Source organism: Emys orbicularis, chromosome 1 (genome assembly GCF_028017835.1).
Source record: "Emys orbicularis isolate rEmyOrb1 chromosome 1, rEmyOrb1.hap1, whole genome shotgun sequence".
NCBI classification, from domain to species: domain Eukaryota; kingdom Metazoa; phylum Chordata; order Testudines; family Emydidae; genus Emys; species Emys orbicularis.
Genome location: NC_088683.1, coordinates 3,966,740 through 3,992,521, shown reverse-complemented (window position 1 = coordinate 3,992,521; position 25,782 = coordinate 3,966,740). Strand labels below are relative to the sequence as shown.

General features: G+C 50.5%; 1 protein-coding gene across 1 annotated transcript in view; it reads left to right on the top strand.

Annotated features, from left to right (window-relative positions):
* The first annotated feature begins 7,275 nt into the window (after positions 1–7,275).
* Positions 7,276–25,782, top strand: part of SND1 (staphylococcal nuclease and tudor domain containing 1) — a 434,812-nt gene continuing 416,305 nt past the window's right edge. The window contains exons 1-4 of the mRNA XM_065422299.1: positions 7,276–7,380; positions 7,550–7,699; positions 16,152–16,272; positions 24,827–24,905. Of these exons, the coding sequence (XP_065278371.1) occupies positions 7,276–7,380; positions 7,550–7,699; positions 16,152–16,272; positions 24,827–24,905 (455 nt within the window). The remainder of the gene's footprint in view (positions 7,381–7,549; positions 7,700–16,151; positions 16,273–24,826; positions 24,906–25,782) is intronic.

The window sequence follows — 25,782 nt, the reverse complement described above, 5'->3', positions numbered from 1 at the left end:
CATGGTGGGGACTCCAGCTGGGCGCCTCACCTGCCAAGGCTGGACTTGCTGCAGAGATCATGTCTACTGCTGAGGGGGGAGAGAAGGGGATAGTCATTTGTGGCTAGAGGATGGCGCCCATCCTCAAGTGGGTCAGAACAGGGGGGTGGATGGTTAAGCGCCTGGACGACTCAAGGGAGGAGAAACTGAAGTTGCCTCTGGAAACGCCTGTTTTTGGATTGCAGCCCTTTCAGGTGACCTGATGACCTTGCTGATGTCAGCAGGGTCCTGGCCAGGGGCATAACTGGAGGGGGTGTGGAGGTTACCCACATCTGATGCTTTAGAGCAGTGGTTCCCAAACTTTAACAGCCTGTGAACCCCTTTCACTAAAATGTGAAGTCTCGCGAACCCCCTCCTAAAAATGAATATTTCCAGGGATTTTCTCCTTTACCTGAGTATAAATTATAAGAGCAGTGATCTTGGAAATATAAAATTTGTTTTTATGACATGCTTATTACACACTCTTTATTATTAATTATTATTTATCATTACAGTATTTTTTACATTATGAAAATGGCAACACTCTTCCAAGATCTCACTTTCGTAGCTTGTATCACTTTGAATAAGTCTGTTGTAAGACAAGGCTCCTATGTTTCATCAAGGAGTATCAGATGTGAAACAGCATGAAGGTATTTAAGAAGCCAACTCAGAGTTCCTCCTACACAAGCATTCAGGTCTTGAGCAGTCCAGGCAAACAACGCACGTTACAACAAAGCTTAAACTTGTTCTTCATAATAATTTTAAAAACAATACTAGCTGCCTATTTAATTTTAAAACCAGCAAAAAATATCCACCATCCTTTCCATTTCTTATAAGGAGTCTTGAAGTTTAAATCTCCCCAGTGTGATAGATATGCTTGCTTTGATCTGCTTAGCTCTTGGAAGTCCAGGGGCTCCGGGCTGCTGAGACAACTCTGTCCGCCATTAGGGAATTTTTTCCTGAGAACCCCCTGTAACATTTTGCAAACCCCAGTTTGGGAACCACTGCTTTAGAGGAAGGCTAATGCTTGAGGGTGGGGACACCAGACTTGATGGATGAATGCTCTGGCTGTGGTGAGTGATGCCTGGGTGGGAGAGGAATATGTTCCTCTTTGAGACAGGAGTATCCTGCCCCACCATAGCCGCCTCCTTCTTTCTGCTGGGTCTGACACAGCCCAGAGGAGTATGTGCTGAACGATGCAAGCAACTGCATTCTCTGCATGGCTTGCACCATAGACTCACTCCTACCCCGAACCCGAACAATGGCATTGAAGGGTTCATGCTGCCTGTCTGTGCTCCAGCATTGGAGAGCGTGCATTCTCCAGCGAATGTCTCCACTCCCTGTCTGGGCTCGATCTGCTCTGCTTGCTGCCAAACAGCCCTCCTTCTTACAGACTCTGAGCAATCCCATGAGAAGAAGCATGGCTCTGTAGGCCAGTGTACATCCAGCTTGCCTGGAGGGAGGGGAGAGCTCACCTGTTAGATTAGATCTCTGCTCTCTTGGCAGCCTGCCTGGTGACTGTAGTCTCCCATTAGCCAGGAGACTGGGCTGGAGTTTGCTTTTTGCATTTGTATTCAAGGCAATTGGGGAAAGGCAAAGAGCAGTCTGAAAACAAGGTTAAAAGCATCCACTTCTTACATTGATTCAGGGCACTGGATGTTCTGTGAATGGAATATTTGGGCTATAATTCATCCGAACATGGCAGCTGTCCTCAGTGCTGTGGCATGCTGTGAGAACAGGACTGTCTCCTGTAGAGCTCAGTAGATCTGGTTTATCGGTGCCTGCATGGCAAAGGAATTTTCTCTGAACAATAGGCTTGAAAAATTCTCCATCTACTAGCCAGAGAGCTGACTTACCAGACAAGGCTGCTCCCATCACCTCACCTGGCTAGGTAGTTGTATTCCTGCACGCCCTTCTTGGCCTAGTTGTGATCTGTCCTCTCTGGGCTCTTGGGAGGTGATGTCACTCCTCTTTTCCCCCTGTAGGGGTGCTGGCAGGTTTGCCTTTCTAATGTTCAGTACATCTCGTGGGCAGTTGGCTCCCAGACTGCTTGTACGTGCATCAGCAGATCAGAGTGCTCCTGAGAATCAGTGAGACCAGGCTGTTTCCTTTGATCCCTCTATCTGTCACTCATAACTGGTCCCAGTAACTGATTAGTAGTGTAGAGAACCCACACCTCTTAAGAACATGCTCAGCTTGAGATTCCCATGTATTTTATCCAGCACAAGACATTGTTAATGCCACATGATGGTTGAGAAATTACACCCAAACCGGGCAGTTCAGAGTCCTGGAGTCTGCAGAAACTATAGCGCCAACCCCTTGCCCATCTGTAAGCGTTTACCAGGAGGCATTAGCCTTCCTCTAAAGCAGTGGTTCCCTGACTCTTCTGCATTTAGTTCTCCCCTGATGTTGCACTAATGCGTTTTGTACAGAGTTCCACAGGAGTCTAGGAAGTGGCAGTGAATCTGACCAGAGCCTTGGCAAAGCAGGGAGCAGTGAGAGGCACTAGAGGTGCATGCAGACTAGAGAAGGCAGCATTGCATTGGATCACAAACATATGGGCTAAAATCGATCTTTTAGAATGAAATCTTAATTCCTGCAGAAACTGATGGCCTTGGCATCCCACTTGGTAGGGGAGGGAATGAATTTTTCAAGCCAGGTTCCTTGGTGTCCAAAAAGGTCCCCTGCGGCCTGATGTGCAGGTCCCCCTCCTTGGCTCTGTTGCACCCCTTGTGATTGCAGCTGGCCGGGGGCTGTGCTTGCTGCGGGTATAGGAGGCAGCTCAGCACAGGCAGGTGCACGGTTATTCTGAGGAGGGAGATAACCGAGGCCAGCAATCTTGGGTCTGAAGGGCAAGTCTGTGTTGGTGCTGGAGGATCCCACGCAGCCAAAAGGATGAAAGCTGTCCCAAATGCACAGCCAGCTGACAAGACGCTGTCTCTGGGCAGACAAATTATATTAACATTTCCAGCACTCTCAGGTCCTGGATCCAGAGAGCAGAGGGGTACACGTGGCACCGCCGAAATGTGCTGCTGGTACTGAAGCTTTTCCTGCCTGGCGTTTGCATCCCCCTCCACATGCCCATTCTGTTTGCTTTGCTAGTGCTTTTCCATCCAGCTGCGACTTGCAGAGCCACCTGTGCTGATGGGGTGCCTTTAGGAGGCTACAGGGCACTGGGCTTCTGCCCTATTCTCGGAAACCTGTAGGGTGACTGGAGGGGTATCGAGGCCACTCCGTACCATAGGCTGTGGAGACTCTATTCCTGGGTTAACTGCTTGGGTGAAATGATCCTTCCCTACAACCTACTGTTGGTCTGTACTCACAGCTGTAGGAGCAAGGAGAGCCTTCAGTCAAAGCTAAAGGCTACATGGTGTGGCTTCTCTGGCAGTGCTCTAGTCTAGATGCTGCACCAATCCTGTCCCTGCATGAGGAGTAGGATGCTAGTTAATTGCCCGGCGCTGAGCATGCTTATCTCTCAGCTCCTCCTGCTTTCTCTGTTGGCAGGTTTCCCCTGTTTTTTTCCCCTGTAGTGAGAATTAAACTCTAGATTAAGCAGCAGATCGCATGTATCAGTCAGAATTTGTGGGTCATTCCTTGGTGATCCTTCTCCCTGGGTCCAAGCAGGACTAGATGCAGCTCCCTTTGAAGTCTGGAAATGCCTTTCCAGCCTGGCTATTGCATGGGAATCCAGTCCCCCAGGTAGCACTGCATCATGGGGCAGGCAAGACGAACGGGTGGTTCTTCATACCAGATATTCAGGGACCTCTGGTATCTCACAAGCTTTGCTTCTTGGTCATCCTTCAGGCAGGGCGGCCTGGCCTGGGCTCTTCGGCATGTGCTCAGGGTTACTGCTCAGGGATGCTCCCTCCCCTTGGGGCTAATCATGCTGCCTCCCCCCAAACCCAACATCTAGGGAATCCAGGCCCCAAGTCTAACGAGGTCAGCAGTCCTTCCCAGCAGGCCCTGCTCAGTGAGCAAAACCCTCAAGTGCTGGGTTTGCTCTCCCCACCAGCTGTGCGTGTTCTTCTGAATATTCCTGGTGAAAGATTGGTGTTCAATGTCAGCGTGGCTGCCAGTGCCCTCCCCCTGCGTTGCCCCTCACATCTGCTTGGGAAGCTTTGGCCTGTGATTAAGGGACCTGTTAAATGTTTGTTTTGCTACATCCATCCTGCTTGTTAGCCCCACGTGTGGCGATGGCACTGCTCTTGCAATTGGCCTACAGTGAAGCCTGTAGTATTTGGATTACGGCGGCACCAAGAACAAACACGTGGCTGATGTGAGTCATGTTGTTTAATGCACGACTGGATGGTGCTCAGATACTGTGGTGATGTGTGGTAAAAGAACTGATCTAGGATAGGATAGAGAGGCCCCAGCTGAGATCGGGGCCTGTTGTGCTCAGCCCTGTGCAAATATTTAGCAACTGTACACTCTTAGGAGCAGGGACTATCGCCACAGAATAACACGGGTGTGGGGCGCGAAGGCAGGGAGAGGGGAAGTAACTCACCCAGGGTCACCCAGCAGGGCAGTGGCAGAGCTGGGGACAGAGCCCAGCTTTCCTCAGCCCCACGAGACTGCGCTGCTTCTCCTGTGTAACTGCCGAGGGAGACAGATGCCTGAGCCAAGCTCCAGGGGAAGAGCCTGGACATCACTCATTGCAGTCTCTCTTCTCTAGCTAGGAGGACTTGTCTGGCTGCAGGGAATGAGCGATCTAGCACACGTGCTGGGGGTTGTTTCTTGAGGGGGTGGGCTTGGGGAGAACTAGCCAACTGAGACTGTTAGACCCTACTGGGCCAAGCCCAGCATGGATTCTCAAAGTGGGATTGGCCACAAGGGCTCAGTCCTGATGGTCCAGGTCCTTCGCTGCAAGTGGGAGGATTTTCCCATTAGCGGCGCCCCACCTTGCTAACGTGTTCAGGGGGCAGCTTCTGGTGTTGTGGACTTACTCAGTGCATTGGAATAAGCCTCTTCCCTTCCCTGGAGAGCCAACAATTTCAGATGAAATAGACCAGGAACAGATCTTGGGTAGGGTTGCCAACTTTCTACTGAATACCCCTATCCTGTCCTGCCCTGCCTCTGAGGCCCCGCCCTGCCCCGCTCACTCCATCCTCTCCCTCCCTCTGTCGCTCACTCTCCCCACACGCACGCACAGGCTCATATTCACAGGGCTGGCTCAGGGGTGCAGGAGGGGGTGAGGGCTCTGGGATGGGGCCAGGGATAAGGGGCTTGGGGTGCAGGAGGGGGCTCCAGGCTGGGGGTGGAGCTGAGGGGTTTGGAGTATGGGAGGGGGCTCCGGGCTGAGGCAGGGGGTTGGGGTGTGGGAGGGGGTACAGGCCCTGGGCTGGGGCCAGAAATGAGGGCTCCGGCTGGGGAAGGGGGTTGTGGTGCAGGGTGGTGAGGGCTCCAGCTGGGGGTGAAGACTTTTGGGTGGGCCAGGGGATGAGGGATTTGTGGTGAAAGAGGGGGCTCTGGGCTGGGGCTGATGGGTTCGGAGTGCAGGCAGAGGGTTGGGACACAGGGGTGGGGGGTGAGAATTCCAGCTGGGGGTGCAGGCTCTGGGGTGGGGCTGGGGATGAGGCGTTTGGGGTGTAGGAGGGTTCTCAGGGCTGGGGTCCAGGGGTTTGGAGGATGGGAGTGGGATCAGGGCTGGGGCAGGGAGTGGGTCAGTGGTGCAGGGTCCGGGCAGCACTTACCTCAAGGAGCTCCCGGAAGCAGTGCCATGTCCTTCCTCCGACTCCTATGTGGAGGCGCGGCCAGGCAGCTCTGCGTGCTGCCCCATCTGCATGCACCACCCTCGCAGCTCCCATTGTCTGTGGCTCCCAGCCAATGGGAGCGGCAGAGCCGGTGCTTGCAGCGGGGGCAGCATGCAGAGCCCCCTGGCCGCCCCATGAATAGGAGCTGGAGGGGAGACATGCCGCTGCTTCCGGGAGCTGTGCGGAGCCACGCCAGGCAGGGAGCCTGCCTTAGCCCCGCTGCGCTGCCGACCAGACTTAACGAAAAACCAGACACCTGACAAACCTAACCTTGGGTGAGGCCTGGTGTGGGGTTACTAGTGAGGGCGTGAAGGGCTGCTGGAAGTGGGGTGCGAGGAAGAGGGCGCCGGGTGCATTGCTCTGGGGATTACAGGCATAAAGGGACCGCAACGTGAAGTGCAAACCCTGCCTTGCCCTTGTTTGCACCTAGGGGTCAGCGGCGGTGCAACTGCACAGCTTGCTGACCACTGCTCCCTGGCTGTGGGCCAGGCTTGCAGGTGCCACGGGTGAGTAACTCGATAGCTGGCGGCCCAGGACTGAGCGCTGCTGAACTCCGCTTGAGCTCATTTCCCTGGCCCGCAGACAGCTCCCGTTGCAAACAAGCCGTCGGTGCTGGGGTGCTGAGAACGTCTTGTGCAGTGCCTTGCTGGCGAATGGGCAGGAAGTCCTGTTACTGTCACACCCCGGCAGTCTGAACCCACCAGCCTCGCTGCTCTGCATGTCTGCTTGCTCACTGCTGTAGGTGCTTGGAGAGCAGCTTGCTACCTCCGCTTCAATCTGGCATTCGTGCTCTTATTCCTGAATCGAATCCAGCTGCAGCTGGCTGACCTGGTGGCTCCAGTGAAGCTGGTCATACAATTTCTGGCTAAACCTCACTGCGTCTCTGCTCGCCGGCAGTGTGCTGGGTCTGGCAGCTAGACTCTGGCCCACTCCTTTCTGTCATAGTGGGACCAGCTGTGCTGTGCTTTACTTCTGCAGAAAGGGCTCACTTCTCCTGCCTACTAACTCCCAGCTGCCTACTAGCATCTCTCCAGATGGGGCTGGCACCCTCGTGTGCAGCAGACACACTTCCTGCTGTCTGTGCAGTGGCTGGAAGTGGGCTTAGCTGATTGTACTGCAGAGGCCTAGTGCTAGGATACACATGGAGCCCTGTAGTCCAGGCCCCAGGGTGCTGTTCAGCAGAGTAAAATCAAACTGCTGTCCCTTGGGGCTCAGGTACATTGTCCATTTTTGTGGACTTGAAAATCCAGTGTTGCAGCAAAAGAGCGAAGTTCTCTCAAAATTCCACATGTAGATGAACTCCGGTGTCTGTCTCACTCAGTGAGGGTGGGCCTGAAGAGTTTGGCGTTGACAGAACTCGAGCTGCCGCAGTTGGCGAGCTTTGAGGGGGTGCAGCCAGGAAAGGGGGTGGGAGGCAATGGAAGTTGGGGCCAGCAGTGGCTGTTGTGAAAACACCCCTGTGCACGTGGGGAAATTTTTAAGGTGCTGTTAGGAAGCGTGGAGAGTGATGCTTGAACATAATGATGGGTGCCAGGAATATAGCCTAGATACAGGAACTGAGTGGGGTGAATTTGACAAGGGCCCATTACAGCGGAAGTGCATCTCCAGATCTGTAAGTGGGATCCCTTGGGCAGTGGGTGGTGGGAGCACAGGTCCCTGTCAGCACAAGGCCCAAGGCGGGGAGGCAGGGATGGGGTGGAACAGAGTACATCACTTGAGGCTTCTCCAAGGATTTAACTTTGCTGTTGGAGTACTAATGTTCTCTGTCTGCCTCCCTGCAGGTCCTCTCAGGCTGCGCCATCATTGTCCGAGGGCAGCCCCGTGGGGGGCCCCCTCCCGAGCGGCAGATCAACCTCAGCAATATCCGTGCTGGAAACCTCGCCCGCCGGGCTGCTGCAGGACAGCCAGATGCCAAGGATACCCCTGATGAGGTAGGTGTCTCCTTGCTGGCCAACGGGCTGGTGCATAAGGCTGGATTGCATTTAACTCCTCATGCTCAGAGCACCTCGTACTGTGGCCAGGAACTTAATTTAGAATAAATCAGGGAGATAATGTGGTTGCCACCCAAATACTGCCTAGCCCTGGCAGATGGCCCAAAAGTAAACCAAGCCAGCAGTGATTTTTTTGCACTGCTCAGTTATACCAGCGTAACTTGATCCATGAGGTGGTGCTCCGTGCTTGGGGGGGAGTGGGGGGGGGTCAGTGCAGACCCAATGCCCAGATCTGGCACTAGGGGGTGCTGTGCTGCAGGAATGGGCTGGAGTCTGATCCTAAAGCCCCAGGGCTGGGCTGCAGAGAGCAGTAGGGGTGCGCTCCCTTATGTACTGACCTAATGCCCCAGTATGGTGGTAGGGGCGCTGTGAATTGGGGGTCAGGCACAGTGTCCTGGACAGATTCTTACTTTAGCCTCGTTTTGCCTTTAAATTTCTCTAGCTGAAGAGCACAGTTAATTGTCCTCCTCTGGTGCTGTGTTGTCAGCCAGCTTGTTGAGTACCTGCTCAGAGGGAGTGGAAAGCGCCACCTATTGAAACCACAGGGCTTCTTCCTACAGCCTCTGTGCTATCTATCCAAGTAGTAGGGTGACCAGATGTCCCGATTTTATAGGGACAGTCCCGATTTTGGGGTCTTTTTCTTATATAGGCTCCTATTACCCCCCCACCCCCTGTCCCGATTTTTCACACTTGCTGTCTGGTCACCCTGCCAAGTAGTGACCAGGCCCAGCCCTGCTTAGCTTCAGAGTCAAATGGGTCACAGCTGGAGACGGGAAGGGAAATAATTCTCTGAGAGGGTGTGTGAAAAGACTAATTCACAATCACCCAGCCCAGAAGGTTTTACTCTCAGCTCAGATCCCTCTTTAGCTAGGCAGGCAGGCGTTGTTCTCCATCTAAATTCACTGGTTTAATATGAACAGATTCTGTATTTGAGTAACTGTAGTGTAGCAGTGAGCTTCCCCTTCACTGCCCCAGGTAAATCTTCCATGCTAACGTACAGCCTTGGTTGGGTATGGGGAATAGGGGCTGGCTCTGCAGCACCCCATCGGGGGATAAATAGGATTCCAGCTGCCTTCTTTTGCCCCCCAGGATCACCAGCACAAAATGTGTATAGACCTTACACAGACCTGTGCTGAGAGAAGCAAATTTCAGCTGCAAGGCTCAGACGTCTCATTACCATAGTCCTCTGCTTCAGTCTTAAGCACGACACAAGCTACAGGCTGCAGATGCTAACTCAGGAGACTCTGAGCTGCCTTTGACTCGCTTTGCTCGAGGGCTAAATATAGAGGATTTAAAAGTTCCTCAAAACCAGACCTATTGCTACCTCCTCCAAAGGGCAGGTATTAATGCAGCCCTTCCTCTCCCCCCGCCCGGCTTGTTCTGGCTGTAGGCACTCAGACTGGCCATGTTTGAGTGCAGGGCATTTTTTAGTGCTGAGTGAGGGAGCACAGAGACGCGGCCAGGTCATGATTGTATTATCCAGGGCTGTATATTGCATTACATTCTGTCCTGAGATTGAGGGTCCTGTAACTCAAGGTTTTATGTAGCGTTCTGGATACAGTTACTCAGCTCTGGGCTCCCTCCAGTGTCTGAACTGATACTGGTAGGATACAGTAGCCTGGTACATCCTGCCTGGTGTTTTGTAAGGAGTTTAGACAATGGATATTGTGACGTTGTGCAGTCTATATGGTTTTATAAAAATATAAGTGAGTATAATGTAACTGGGATATGCTTCATGCAAAAGGTCTCTTGTAAGGTATCATTACAAAGCTTATAATCTACTGAGTGTGATCATCCGATTTGTATAAATGTACCACTCTTGTATCTAAAACTAGAAATATAAAACATAACTCTGAGGGCCTATTGTAATTATGTAAAGTGTGGGCCATTAATGATGGTTTGGAATCTTGATGACTCCCATTAACAAGGACCATTGTCTGCAGATGACTGTGTTTACCTGTGAGTCTTCCTGTATATGTGTGCTGGCAAGTGAGTAATGAAGTCTTGCAGTGACATGTGATCATGTCACCTGAACTGGAATCCATCTTTAACCTGGTGCTTTTCCAGTGAGGGGGGGTGGAAACCCAGAGAGACAAAGGGTTCCCGCCTTATGCAAAAGATATATAAAGGGGTGGAAGAGAACAGAGGTGGAGAGGAGCCATCATGGAGAATCCCCTAGATAACACCTAAGCTGGAACAAAAGCTGTACCAGGGGAAAGAATTGTGCCCAGGCCTGGAAGGTGTCCAGTCTGAGAAAAACTTACTGAAGCATTTCTGAGGGTGAGATTATCTGTATTTAGTTTGATTAGGCATAGATTTGCGCATTTTATTTTATTTTGCTTGTGACTTACTTTGTTCTGTCTGTTACTACTTGGAACCACTTAAATCCTACTGTCTGTATTTAATAAAATCACTTTTTATTTAGTAATTTACTCAGAGTATGTATTAATACCTGGGGGAGCAAACAACTGTGCATATCTCTCTATCAGTGTTATAGAGGGCGAACAATTTATGAGTTTGCCCTGCATAAGCTTTATGCAGGGTAAAACGGATTTATCTGGGTTTAGACCCCATTGGGAGTTGGGCATCTGAGTGCTAAAGACAAGCACACTCCTGTGAGCTGGTTTCGGGTAAACTTGCAGCTTTGGGACTAGTGATTCAGACCCTGAGTCTTTGTTAGAGCAGACTGGAGTGTCTGGCTCAGCAAGACAGGGTGCTGGAATCCTGAGCTGGCAGGGAAAACAGACGCAGGGGTAGTCTTTGCACATTGGGTGGCAGCTCTCAAGGGGGTTTCTGTGATCCAACCCGTCACAGTGGCGTAGTCGGCAGGATCTGTGCACAGCTGATTGCTTTGAGATACTTGGTAGTGATTTTAAGTGAGTTTTAAGTGTGGTGGCTGGAGAACAGACAAAGTGGTTACTGGTTTGTTATTTTCTGTTTGCTTATTTCGGGAAAGGGAAGTAGGGACAGAAAAGGAAGCAAAATAAGTAAGAATGAAGATCAAAAGAAGCTAAAACTACACAAGTTTCAAATTGCCCAGAAAGACTGAACAATGGGTGCTGGGAATGTCTCTGTTAACTAAGAAGCCCCTGAGCTGAGTGATCTCAGTTTCAGTGAACTGCAGATGGGTGTGGCCCAACCTCTGTCTGTGCTGAAGCTGACTGGAGTGTCTAATTTAGCAAGACAGGAGTGGAGGGGTGCCTGTTCTGGCAGGAGGGTGTTCTCTGTGGTATCCCAGCTCATCGAGTGGTGGTCTCAAGGGAAGACAAATGAAAACTAATGTACAATTTGCCTGGGAAAAGGCTGACCTGGAAAAAGAAAAGGCTGCCCACCAGCCTGGACTTAAGAGACAAAGCAATTAAGACCCAGAAGCATGACCTGGCTGTAATGGAGTGGAAGAGGTGCACAGAGACATGTATCCTGGAGCTGGAAGTTGGGGTCCTGGTGACTGCTGCGGTGGGAACAAACCCCAAGGACTCTAGCTGGAAGCAAACCCAACCTGAGTGAAAGGGGGGGGATTTTGCTGGCCAGCGAAAGGTCTCTCATAGCTGGTAGCTGTGAGCCTACAGCTGGATCAGGGTCTCTTTCCCTTTTGGGGGACACAGGAGTGTCTGCCCCATAGGGGAGCCCAAAAACGAATTTTAGGTATACTGCCTCCGCCATGGTCAGTGTCCAAGTCTCTGGCAGTAAGTTCAGGAGGAGGGTGTGACGTCGTGCAGTCTATATGGTTTTATAAAAATATAAGTGAGTATAATGTAACTGGGATATGCTTCATGCAAAAGGTCTCTTGTAAGGTATCATTACAAAGCTTATAATCTACTGAGTGTGATCATCCGATTTGTATAAATGTACCACTCTTGTATCTAAAACTAGAAATATAAAACATAACTCTGAGGGCCTATTGTAATTATGTAAAGTGTGGGCCATTAATGATGGTTTGGAATCTTGATGACTCCCATTAACAAGGACCATTGTCTGCAGATGACTGTGTTTACCTGTGAGTCTTCCTGTATATGTGTGCTGGCAAGTGAGTAATGAAGTCTTGCAGTGACATGTGATCATGTCACCTGAACTGGAATCCATCTTTAACCTGGTGCTTTTCCAGTGAGGGGGGGTGGAAACCCAGAGAGACAAAGGGTTCCCGCCTTATGCAAAAGATATATAAAGGGGTGGAAGAGAACAGAGGTGGAGAGGAGCCATCATGGAGAATCCCCTAGATAACACCTAAGCTGGAACAAAAGCTGTACCAGGGGAAAGAATTGTGCCCAGGCCTGGAAGGTGTCCAGTCTGAGAAAAACTTACTGAAGCATTTCTGAGGGTGAGATTATCTGTATTTAGTTTGATTAGGCATAGATTTGCGCATTTTATTTTATTTTGCTTGTGACTTACTTTGTTCTGTCTGTTACTACTTGGAACCACTTAAATCCTACTGTCTGTATTTAATAAAATCACTTTTTATTTAGTAATTTACTCAGAGTATGTATTAATACCTGGGGGAGCAAACAACTGTGCATATCTCTCTATCAGTGTTATAGAGGGCGAACAATTTATGAGTTTGCCCTGCATAAGCTTTATGCAGGGTAAAACGGATTTATCTGGGTTTAGACCCCATTGGGAGTTGGGCATCTGAGTGCTAAAGACAAGCACACTCCTGTGAGCTGGTTTCGGGTAAACTTGCAGCTTTGGGACTAGTGATTCAGACCCTGAGTCTTTGTTAGAGCAGACTGGAGTGTCTGGCTCAGCAAGACAGGGTGCTGGAATCCTGAGCTGGCAGGGAAAACAGACGCAGGGGTAGTCTTTGCACATTGGGTGGCAGCTCTCAAGGGGGTTTCTGTGATCCAACCCGTCACAGATATCTACTGGAGGATCTCACTGCAGATGAATTAGCAGGGTACTCTACAAGGGCAGTTTAACCACTCACTTTCAGGCCTGCATATTAATTGCAGGACATATTGGTGTCAGTGCCTGAACTTGGCACAGCTCTGATCTTCCATTGGTGGAAGAGTGGGGGAAAGGAACTCCCCACACATCCTCCAGAACGTGGTGTTCCTGTCTGAGGCTGGGTATCAGTGGCTATGTGCTTGCAGATGGCACATCGATAGCGGGTGAAAGCTAGGGTGAAATTAGAACTTTTCAGTCCAGAGTGAGGTGCGGTGTTTTCAGTGTAGTTACTGGGTTCTATTCCCAGTTCAGATGCTGATCAACTGTTAACCTGTGCAAGTTGCTTCACCAAGTCTTACTGCTTGTTTGTTTTAAGAATAAATAGAACTGTTTGGGAATTTTTTAGTATATGGATATTGTTGGAAAACGCTGATTCCTGCAAAGGGTTTTGGTTTGAATGAAAGGGTCAATTTCAATGCATAGGAAAATTTTGAAAAACTTTAGAAGTTTCAAAACTAAGCTTCAATCAAAATGAAATATTATAGTTGACCTGATCAGAATTTCTTTTGGATGTTTGGCTTGCAAAGAGTCTAGGTTTTGACACCCTGTCCTGATTTGGGGATGGGAATTTCTTTTCAAATTCATAGAAAAGGAAAACAGTTTCCTGCCCAGCTCTAAAAATCAAGGACTTTGGTTTTTTCCTGCAATAATGCACCATCTTGGGGAACAATATTTGGCAGAGTATCCGCATGTCCCATTTCAAAGCAAATGGGGAGGTGAGGCTGGGGATAATACTGAAAAATTAGCCCAGAACATCTTAGTGGTTAAGACACCATCAGGGCAACATTCCCTTAAGTAGGCACTGCGAGCCAATGTATATAACGAACGAAGAGCTATCCCAGGGGGCGGCAACCGTTCAGCAGTGGTGTGCCGAGTCTTCATTTATTCACTCTAATTTAAGGTTTCGCGTGCCAATCATACATTTTAACATTTTTAGGTCTCTTTCTATAAGTCTATAATATAGAACTAAACTATTGTTGTATGTAAAGTAAATAAGGTTTTAAAAATGTTTAAGAAGCTTCATTTAAAATTAAAACGCAGAGCCCCCTGGACCCGTGGCCAGGACCAGGGCAGTGCGAGTGCCACTGAAAATCAGCTCGTGTGCAGTCTTCAGCACGCGTGCCATAGGTTGCCTACCCCTGGGCTATCCTAAACCAGTTTGAAGAGACGTCTCAGTTCTGATTTCTCCTCTTTCTGGTCCTGATATGTGAGCTGTTCTCTGAGGATAGAGTTCTGGTCACATCCTGTTGAAATAACCCATCTGACCAGAAAAGGGCCCAGACTGTATTCTTCCCTGGTAGGGGAGACATTCCTTACAGTAGAGTAGAGGAATCCCTGTGGATTCTCTGCTCTGTGCAGTGCAGGAGATCAGACTGGAGCATCATGATAGTCCCTTCTGGTCTGAAATGCTGAGTATTTGCAGCACTTGGATATCAGCATGTGTAAGGTCTGGATCTAAGCACTTTGTGTTGATTTGCAGGGAACAGAACAAAGGTTCAGGGACTTGCTTTTGGGGTCATGTGACCGATCAGCGTTTCTAGGATGAGTAGCTGGTGGCTTCCATTAATGCAGGGGTTCTTGGAACAAATATTTTGGTGGCCTCAGAGTGTGGTGGCCGCTCTCTCACTTTTTCCTAAAATACTTAATTAACTTTAGGAAAAACAAACAAATATGCACATAGACATGGCTAAATCATTGTAACTTATTTGTTGCTAGCTAGTAAGTCTGTTATGAAAAGTGATATTAATAAATATACCAGTATCACTATTCACAGCAGACTTACTCAGCCCTGTCAACAAGCCTGGGGACAAATTAAGCCCTAGATGGGGGGGTACCGGGGGGGCCTGGGGCAATGGGGGTGGGTCGGGGGAGGCAGTGGAGGGCTGGAGTCCGAAGCAGTGTGGCCAGAGCCTGTCGCCCTGCTGTCTCGCCACCCCAGGTCTGAAGCCTAAAGCCTGAACCCCATCACCTCTGGGAAGGTGGGAAAACTCACTGGCTGCCTGGTCCTCCAGCATTGTGCTCCAGTGTCTCCACAGGGGGAGCAGTGCCCAATCACTGCATCCAGGAGCAACGGAAGGGGCTGCTTCTTTGCACACACATCTCCCCCCCAAAAAAAAATAACAGTCCAGGAGGCTGTGGCTGCATGTGGCCACAGTGGCCGCATTTGAGGAACACTGCATTAATGGCTGTGGCGTGTGCTGATTGCTCACTGAGTGGTAATGAACTTGCCCCATGTCCTCTTTTGGATAGAGGTGGTGGAGTTAGAATTAAGCCAAACCTGGGCCACCCACCCTCCCTGTGTTAGATGCAGTATAGAGCTCCCTTAAACTGCAGGTCTCCTTGCAGTGAGACTCTCCCTGGGGAGATGGTCTCCTGAACATCTTGCTTAGATGTATGTCTCCTGCTTTATAAAATCACACCTGTCAGTTCAGCTAATTGTTGGTGGCTAGAACAGTGTTCTTCCCAGCTCATTTTCTCTGCTTGCCTGACCCAGCAATGACGTTGTAATACTGAGTTTCTGCCCTTGCAGCCTTTCTGTGGTTGGAGTGTGGGCTGGGGCATAGGACTAGGGGAGGGGGGCGGGTAGAGCTCAGATCCCACTGATGAAGCAGTATGGGCATACAAACTACCATAGAACATTAGACAGGAAATAGCCATTAGCTCATCTAGACCCCTAGGCCAGGGAAAGATTGCTTCTTAGTATGTTTGGCGCTGTTTGGTCCAACTTTAATTGTCTAGTGTTCGGGCTTCCACCTGTGCCTTGGGCAGGTGATTCCACAGCTGTATTCTTACTGTGAGGGTCTTCAATCCATAGTTTCCTCTGGCTGAATTTATGCAAGTGAGAGAGTAGGGAAGTGCCGTTGCCAGCCCGAGGCCCTATGGCATAGTCTCAGCAGGGAAAACAGAGACCATCTGGACAGTATTCATTGTTGCCCCGGGGAGTGGTTGTGATCCTGACTACTTTGGAGCAGATCAAGAGGACAGCAATAGTTTAAGTGTTGTCTTCTAACTGGGGCTGCTCCTGACCTGTCAGTGCTGGACAGACTTACTTTCCAGCAGATGTCTCCCGGTATCTTTCGCTTCCAAACCACTGAACTGCAGGTGGCCTCACTGGGGTCTCCTGCAGGAGCAGTGGAAGGCTGTCTGGCCAAGAGAACACCTGGCTCCTACGTAGCTCTTTTCATCAGCAGGTCCCAGTACGAAGGAGGTCAGTATCATTGACCCCATTTTACAGATGGGGAAACTGAGTAACTTGCCCAGGGTTACCCAGTAGGCCAGTGTTGAAGGTGAGACTAGGACCCATATCTCCTGAGTCCCAATCCAGTGCTCTGTTTACACTGCCTCCCTATGAGATCTCTATGCACTGTGTCCAGCAGTGGAAGGGGAACCCTTAGGGTCTGATGGTGCCCAGATTGACCTCCAGTGACTAAGTTTTCTGTTTTCCCCCCAGCCCTGGGGATTTCCGGCTCGTGAGTTCCTGCGAAAGAAGCTCATTGGGAAGGAGGTGTGCTTCACTGTGGAGTACAAGACCCCGCAAGGCCGGGAGTATGGCATGGTGTACCTTGGGAAAGGTGAGTAGTGGCTAGGGAGCTGCCAGACACCCACAGGGCAAAGTGTGCCATGCAGGTAGGTGAAGTGACGTGCTGCCCCTCAGTCTGGAGCTGCTGCTTAGTCCGGGTGAGCCTGACACCCAGCTGTACATTGCCGTTCTTCCTTCTGTGGTATCTTCCATCGTGCAGGCCTCAGGCTGCCATTTATAGTATTGTCACTAATTCTAGGGAAGTTCAGGTGCGGTTCTCACTGGGCCTCCGGGCACCCACTGGAGTTGGGTGCTGGGTTCCTATAGTGCGGTTTGCTTTGCTGTCATTGCTGAATGTGTTTGGGCTCCAGGCTGCGTCAGGTCATGGTGCTAATTGAATTCCCTTAGATTTCCTATTGCAGCCCTTATTGCCATTATAAATCTTGTGGCTTTAGTCAGCCGGAGACAGGCAACGGAAAGGAGTTCTCCTAGCTCCTGTTTAGTTCGTTAGCATCCTCAGACTGTCGTGTGGGTCAGTGCAGTGAGAATCGATGTTCATTGCCCATGGAGCTGCTTGAGAACAGCGACTTATAAGTGCCAGATAACCCACTTCTGAAACGGGAGTAGCGCTTTGAATGCACCCATTGTCCTTTTTAGGCCATTGCTGTAGTTGAGCTTTTGAATGTTCTGTAACTTATAGCATCCTTCATACAAAGCTTCACTGAGCAGCTTGCAATGAGCTGCAATAGACAGCATGCTTAGACGGAGTCTGTTAGGGTCGTTCCTGCATACAGAAAGGGGCAAAGTGACCGATGGAGCAAGGAAAAAGGATCTGAGCTGTAAAAGTGGCACAGCTGCCATAAATATCCGGGGGGCTAGTTCCAGGCAGGAGGGGCTGGGGCTCAGGGAAGAGGAAGGCAAGTTGTGTGGTCTGAAGTTGAATGCTCAGGGCATAAAATGTTTTCTAGTCAAGCTCATCAGTCCAGGCTCTTGTTCCTGTTCTGATGGCTGAGAATTTAGTCTGTATGTCCTTGTCCTTTGCTATGGAGTGGGTCAGAAACCCAAATCTGTGTTGTTCCCACCTCCAGGAGTTTTTGAGAGTGGGGGCAAAGGCGGTCATACACACACACAACTCCCTGCCTAATGGGGCCTTGATTCTGATGTCTGGGGGCCTTTGGGTGCTTTCAAAGATTCCCAGGCCAGAAGGGACCACTCTGATCTTCTAATCTGACCTCCTGTATAACGCAAGCTGTAGCACTTCCTCACAATAATTCCTAGAGCAGGGCTTTTAGAAAAACATACAGCCTTGTTTTTAAGAACGACTAGTGATGGTAAATCCACCACAACCTTTGGTAAATGGCTCCCAGGGGTGGTTTACCCCCGCTAGGACTAAGCTGGGGGGAGGAAATTCGAGCAAAGCGTGGGAAGAATGCGAGGAAAGAAGCTATAAGGTGCTGGATGGAGAAGGAACAGACACAAACCAATAGAGAGAGAAACCACGAACTATGACAAGAAGTGGAGAGAAGCCAAGAATGAGTGCCCTACAAAAGTCAGACACGCAGAGGAAGTCACCTTTTGCTTTTCATTCACACAGTAGAGGGGATTGTCAGCAGGTCCCAGCTAAAAGCAGTGCATGAGTGGGGCACAAAGTTCGAACCTCTTCTCCCGGAGCGGGAGAGAAAGGACTTTAAGGCTCTGGTGGATGAGGGGGCGACGGCGGCCAAAGCGGCCCTTCAGGCCACGTTGGACGCGGCCGACACGGCAGCCCGTTCCATGGCGTCCGCAATATCTATGTGCAGGGCGTCGTGGCTCCTCCTGTCCGGGCTATCGGGGGAGGCCCTGTCCCTCATGCAGGACCTGCTGTTTGATGGAAAAGCTCTGTTTGCAGATCAGACGAACATCAGGCTGCACGGGATGAAAGATTCCCGTACCACTCTGCAAACCTTGGGCCTCTACGTACCTCCGGCTAAAGACCAGGCCAAACCGCAACTGTCGGCTCAACCGGCTAGGAGCAGATACAAGCCCCTGTACAAGAGGCCGAGGGACCAGAAGCGCCGGTCTCAGTGACAGTCCCGCTCTGCTCCACAGCCAGGGCCCTCTAAGGGCAAGAGGCAGGGAAAGAGGCAGTGTTGACTATTTGCACCCTCCCCCCGCCCCCCCCGATGGGCCTGGGGGACCCGGAGCATGCCCACCTCCTAGGGCAGGAGGTGGAGCGACTGCTGCACCTGGGGGCGGTGGAGAGAGTACCAGTAGAATGCCAGGGCAAGGGTTTCTACTCCCGATATTTCCTGATCCCAAAGGCAAAAGGGGGCCTCAGGCCCATCCTGGACCTGCAGGATCTCAACCGTTTTCTGGTCCTCTCCAAGTTCCGCATGGTGTCCCTGGCCTCTATTATCCCCTCCCTGGACCTGGGGGCCCTGGACCTTCAGGACGCATATTTTCACATCCATATTTTCGAGGGGCACAGGCGCTTCCTCCGCTTCCTAGTGGGGTTAGACCACTACCAGTTTGTGGTCCTCCCGTTTGGCCTATCCACAGCGCCCAGAATTTTCACAAAGTGCATGGCTGTGGTAGCGGCCTACCTCAGACGGGAGGGAGTACAGATCTTTCCATACCTGGACGATTGGCTTCTCAAGGGCAACTCTTGGTCCCAGGTAAGGGCCCATGTGGAGCTGCTCCTGTGCACATGCGTTGATCTCGGCCTAGTGGTAAACGAGACCAAGTCAGCGTTAGTTCCAGTGCAGTGCATAGAGTTCATTGGGGCGCTGCTGGACTCCTCAAGGGCCCCAGCCTCTCTCCCGCTGAGCAGGTTCGAGGCCCTAAAAGATCTCATCGCCTCGGTCACGGCTTTCCCAGTGACAACGGCGAGAGCGTGCCTTCGGATCCTGGGGCACATGGCGGCATGCACGTATGTGGTCCGCCACGCCAGGCTCCGGATGAGGCCCCTCCAGCTCTGGCTAGCCTCCCAGTTCTCCCAGGCCCGGGACGGGCTAGACAAAGTTCTCACGGTACCGTCCCCGATACTTGCCTCCCTACAATGGTGGTCTTACCTGAGCAATATGTTTGCAAGGGGTTCCTTTTCGGGAGGCAACCCCGTCTTTAGACCTGGTGTCCGATGCGTCGACTTGGGCTGGGGAGCTCACACAGGGAACATACAAACCCAGGGGATGTGGTCGACTGCGGACTTGTCCCTCCACATAAATGTCAAGGAGCTCAGGGCGATGCAGTTGGCATGTGTTGCCTTCAACACGCAACTTCGCGGCAAAGTGGTCAGAGTCCTGATGGACAACACCGCTGCAATGTACTACATCAACAGGCAAGGCGGGACTCGCTCGAAGAAGAAAAGACAGTTACCTGTTCCGTAACTGGTGTTCTTCGAGATGTGTTGCTCAGGTGTATTCCACATCCCGCCCTCCTTCCCCTCTTTCGGAGTTGTCCGGCAAGAAGAAACTGAGGGTGGGGGGAGCGCGCAGCTCCCCTTATAGCGCGATATAGAGGCGCCACTCCAGGGGTCGCAGCGGTGCTCCCCCAGTATGGGTACTGCTAAGGGAAAAACTTCGGGCACCGGTGCACGTGGCGAGCACGCACACCTACTGTGGAATAGACAGGAGCAACACATCTTGAAGAACGCCAGTTACGGAACAGGTAACTGTCTTTTTTCAGCCCCGTTCTTGTGGAAGCACCCCTTTGGAACGCATGATGGAAATGAGGCATACATTTAACAGTGAGGGTAATTAACCACTGGAACCATTTACTGGGGGTTGTGGTGGATTTTCCATCACTGGCAATTCTTAAATCCAGCCTGGAAGTTTTGCTGAAAGCTCTGCTCTAGGAATTTATTTAGGGGCAGGTCTCTGGCCTGTGTTAGAGGAGGCCAGGCCAGACACAATGATCACAATGGTCCTTTCTGGCCTTGGAATCTGAGTAACTTATTCCGAAATGGTGCGGTGGGGTTAAAGACCTTGCAGACTCTTAAGTATCTGCCAGGTCAGGATTTGAATGGGAGACCTTCAGAGAGCTCCTCGAGGATGCTCTGGAATGAAACACAAGGGTATGCCCATGGTACTATCACTTTCCTCTTCCCTGAACTCCAGGTGCACATCAGTAGTAAAAATGAGGGGCACTGACAGGAGGAGAGCCCTGGTTGCCTTCCTCTCCATGCTACATTTCCCCCTCCTTTCTTCTGTTCTCTGTTCTTTGTTCTCTATCGTCTGTTTTGCTAATTCCCTTTGACTTTACTGCTTGTTGGGTCTCTGCGGGCATAGGCGCTGACTTAGTTTTCCCTAGGGGTGCTCCGCCCCTTCCCGCAAGGCCCCACCCTCGCTCTGCCTCTTCCCGCTCCCCGAGACCCCCCACCTGCTCATTGCTCTCTGCCTTCCCCCAAGCCCCTCCCTGAGCCGCCAATCAGCTGTTTGGTGGTGTCACCAAATTGCTGATCGGCAGCGATGCCACTGAACAGCTGTGGCTGGTGGGTTCTGAGCACCCACTTTTTTTTTTTTCTGTGGGTGCTCCAGCCCTGGAGCACCCATGGAGACGGTACCTATGTCTGCAGGGACAGGAGTTCTGGTTCACGCAGGGAGATGGCTGAAGAAGCTGAATAGGGCTGACCTCGTGTCTAAATAGATAGGGCAAATGCATTTTGCTTCCCTATTTCCCCGTGCTGGATTAGTTAGTTCCTGCTCCTCAGCTGTCAGTTCAATGCACAAGGATCTGGAGTGCCGAAGGGAGAAGGCTCAAGCCAATGCGCAGTAAGCTGGTGGGTCACTGTCTACAGAGGGAAAGGATAACACCAACCAGTCATACAGTGCTGTCCTAACCTAGCAGTAGACTAACAGGCGCATAATTTTCATCAGCCTTCAGAGTGTCTGGGTCACTAGTGAGTCTTCAGTCTCATCCATCTCTCTGCATGCAAGGGATTGTTCCCTGCTAAACCGGTCTGTTTTATGCTTCAGACTCTAGCAGGACATTTTCTCTGGAGTCAGGTTGTCCCATCACTGCTGTTGCCCCTGCCTCGGGAGTAGCTTGCAGATGGAGATGGGACATGGAACTAGATGGACTGCTCATCTGATCCAGTCTGGCTGCTGTTGCCCTCAGGAGGGAAGGATGGGTACCAGCGCTTAGGGCACTAGCATGGCACTTGGCAGACCTAGGCCAGTTCTGTGCTCTGGCACAGACTGCATATAGCCTTTGGTGAGTCTCTCTCTGGGCCTCGTTTCCCGCACCTGTTCTACCTTACGGGGGTGTGGGAGGATAAGTGCATTAAAGACTCAGACACGGGGGCCAGATAAGAACCTTTAGGTTCTTACACGTCCCAAGCATTGTGGCTTCTACCCCTTCCCTAAAGGTTGAGTGCACAGCCTCCTGCATCTCGCAGTCGAGAGTCTTCACCAGTGCTCTGCTCAAGTAGACTTCCTTAATGTCCCCCTGCTGCCCCTACTGATTCCTCTCCTTGGCTACGGTAAGCCCTCTGTATTCACCTATTTCCACTGTTTTCAGGTCTTTCCTCCATAGTGGTTTCTCAGCTGCTCGTCAGATCTCCACTCCCGTGCTCTTTCCTGAACTCCCATCTGTCAGTCCTGTCTAACTCGCTAACACCAGTGTGACTCTATTTGAGTTTCTGCTCAGGAGAGGCCTGGAAATTGAGTCCCGGCCATGGCAGGTACAATGGCAGAAGTGTGTATAGGGAGTGCCTGCCTTGCCAGCATGCTCAACTCCCTCCCCCTCTTACAAACCATTCACTCTTTGGTCTCTCCCAGGGGCTGCAGCTGTGTGTAACCTGTCACCAGCCTGCCTACAGTAACTGCTATTAGTTGCCCTTGAACCATTGACAGAGGTAAGCTGCTGCCCTACCAGTGTCTGAGCCATTCAGCCTATCACATAGGAATTGCCAGACTGGATCAGACCCAGGGTGCATCTGGCCTGGTCTCCAACAGTGGCCAGCACCAAATGCTTCAGAGGGAGGTGTGAGAATCTCCTCAGTAGCCAGTTGTGGGATAATCTGCCCCCATAATCCTTTTGAAAAGCTGATGCTACGACTGACTCCTTGGGAGAGGACCACTGTCTCTGTAACTCCCTGGCTTCTGTAGCAAATCCATTCTTCTGTCAGGAATCCTGGAGCGTTTGTGTATTTATCATCAGAAGGCAGAAGTAGAGCGCGTAGTCTGCTGGAAATAAATCTTGAAAGGATTTTGTTCTGACGTGACACTGCTAGCAGTTTAAGTGCTCTGTTTCAGTATTCTTCATCCTTGTTCTCTGCCACATAAAAGATTTTTATGCCAGGCTTCCTGTGTAGGTGTCTCCCTTATTGTTAAACTGTGTGACAGGACAGGATTTAGATGAATAGACGAAGCATAAAACATTTCCTGATGAAGTTTGTCTAGATGTCAATACAATTAACAATGCCACAACAGCCTCACCAGGCAGGTGCCTTCCTCCAGCTGGATTCTAGCTCTCTATTAGTGGTCAGAAGCTTGTACCTTTGCACCTTGTTCTTCGCTTTGGGTTGAGCAGAGTGGGAGAAGCACGCACCTTATGAATTGGAAACACACCAGCTGGGGCCTTAGAACCAACCTGGATTTGTCCTTCACTTCTGCTTCTCTTTTAAGGATGTAGTATCACTTATTTCTTCTTTTGGATGTCTAATAGGAGCGTCTTCCCCCACTATGAAGAGCAAAAGGATTGCTACGGTTCTAGAAATGTCTGAGGAAATCTGACATGGATTCATTCTGAATGTACCTAGAGCCAGAGGCTGCTGCGGCCTCACCTGGGTAGGCCATGAACTGGGGGGAGAGCAAAGCAAAAACCTTACCTCTTCCGATCACCCAAGTTGTCAGTTCCTGCCAGCTACTAATCTGCCCCCTCCCTTGCCAACAAGCCTCTCTCGGGCTGGAGAGAACCCCAGGTCTGAGTCGGTCTCTGTTCTGTGGAGTCCAGTCAGATGCACCCTCGAATGGCTGTGGTCAGGTGTGACCCATCGCTGCCACGTTAGACACAAAGTTGGCTGTTGATTCTGAGCAGAAACAGGTGTTTGTGCGGCTGTGCACTATTGTAGCAGTTCATGATCTCACCCTTTCCTGAGTTTGTCTAGAATTCTGGTTCTTTCCGATGGCATTTCAAAATCCCCTTTGATCCTGTTGCATCTAATTACCTGCTTATCCTATGCACTGGCTTCTGCTGCAGAGGATGGCCTGGTCACGTATAAATATTCTTTATCCCAGACTGATGTGCAGATCTTATGTCAGATTTTCTCCCTTATTTTCTTCCCCTTCCTTAATTTAGTGTCATCAGAGAGTGGCATGCCCCATATATTCTTATCCTTGTGCTTTGCTGACACCACACTCCTCCTTGACAACCAGTGCCTGTTGCATCATGGTGCCACCAGACTGGCACTGCGTTGATCTAGGTGTTCCCTGGGGCAAAGTGACACTCAGTGGTATTGGTGATCTGTGAGACTGGTGCTCCTGAATCATTCCAGCACTTCTGGAAATCCTGCCTGAAGTGGCCACGTGGCAGCTGCTAGAACCCTGTTTTGTGGCCAAGCCTGTCCTTCACCTCTCCGAGCATGCAGAGGGATTGTCAAGGTGGTGGTTTGGAGGAGATGGGTATCAAACTCCATAATCTAAATGACTGGGTGAAAGTGGTTAGCTGGGCAATTAACTAAGTCCCCTGTGAACAGAGTTCACTTGTGCTAAAGTGCTTTTAATGCTTTTTTTGGGTGCAGTGATCCATATTTCGTGTGTGGGTGGGTGGTTGGTTTGTGATGGTAAAAGTTGTTGATGGTAGCTGTGGGCACAGAAGCCCTTTCTCCCCTCTAAAGCCGAGATGGCACAGGGCAAAGTTCACTCTACTGTCCTTCCCCCTCCCCTGCCTTGCCAATATCGTTCCGTTGACTGTCCCATTCAGTCCTTGACTTCTCAGCCAAAATTGCCAGGTGCAGATGCCCGTCGCTTGAATCTAAGGGGAGGCACCAAGCAGCCAATAGCTGGTAATGCCTTCCAGTCTTCACTGAGCTGGGGCTGGATTTGAATAGAAAACTTATTCTAGGTTCCATGCTCGCTTAGTGGCCACCATGCCCGCAGGTTTGCCTGTGAATCCCTTCTGAAATTAGTGAAGCATTGTGCCTGTTCTATTAGCGTCATGCCTTGTAAACATTTAATCCACTAACATGTGTAGGCCAGTGGTTCTCAACCTATTTACCATTGTGGGCTGCATGTGCAGCTCTCTGTTCTATGTGAGCCACATCCACACAATTTATATATTACCTGTACGGCCCTGAGGATGTCACATGAGACACAATTGTGTGCTGATTGGGCTGCAAGCAGCCCATGGGCCCCGGGTTGAGAGCTACTGGCGTAGATGGACAACGGAGGTGCCAAGGTGTGCACATAACAAGCCTAACTCTCCATCGAAGTAACTTTAACCTTGCCCTCCCTTTGCTTCCTTGTTTGTTGCTTCCAGTGGTTGTCTCAATTGATATTTCACTCACAAGTCTTTTGTCTATAAAGAGTCTCCTGTATAGCTGTCTCTCATCCAAAGAGATGCTATGCAGCGATAGGACTCGGAACTTTGCTCTCATTGATTCTGATTTTTTCTTTCCCTCTTACCAGACACGACTGGGGAGAACATCGCTGAGTCTCTCGTGGCAGAAGGCCTGGCCTCTCGCAGGGAAGGAATCCGAGCCAATAAGTACATATATTTCCTGCTCTCCTCTAAACTTGTTCTGGGATTCAGATGTTTTGTGGCACTTGACGTTCCCAAACAGCTTTGCTTTGACTTTGCTGTGGTGACAGGACAAAGCTGTTGATGAATTACTTCCTCACTCCTGTTCAGGGACCAGCTATTGGTTGAGTTCTAGGCTTTATTCAGTATGGTGTCGGGTGCTTTATCTCAGGCTATGCTAGCAACTTCCCAGCTGCAAGCCAATGGGACTTGTGCTCCGAAGTCATGCCCTTGGGTGCCTAAATATAGGCTTAGGAGCCAAACGTTAGGGTATTTTTGAACATTTTAGCCTGTGAATAAAAATGTCAATAACTTAAGTTTGGCCTTCCAATACATTAATACTGAAGCAGTTTACTTGTAAAGTGACAAAGATTTTTCTACTAAACCGATTGGCTTGCTGGGAACAGGCATTCCAAAATGGCAGCTCCCCCCTCCTTTGGGGTCATGGCAGAAGGAGGGTAAACAAAGAATCTTCTCCCCCTCACCAGGCTTCTCCTATACTCCAGAGCTACTGAAAATGTGAGACCTCTCTAGCTGCAAAGCAACCTCTTTGAGGCTGTCGTGGGCCTTCTGTCAGAGCATGCTGATGCACTGGAAGATAACACTGCAATTAATACTGATTTTCCCAACTCTGTATCCCACAGACGCAACACTCACTAAGCCCACGTGCATGCGGCCCTTACTGTCTGCCAGGATGCACACAACTTGTGTTAGTGCCTTGGAGTTGACATGTTAACTTTCCAGTCTCTGTCCTGTGTCTGGAAGTGATATCCCCAAAGCTTTCATGAGTAGCTTTTCCACTGGCCAGGTCTTGGGAGACCCAGGATTTTAACTACAAGATATC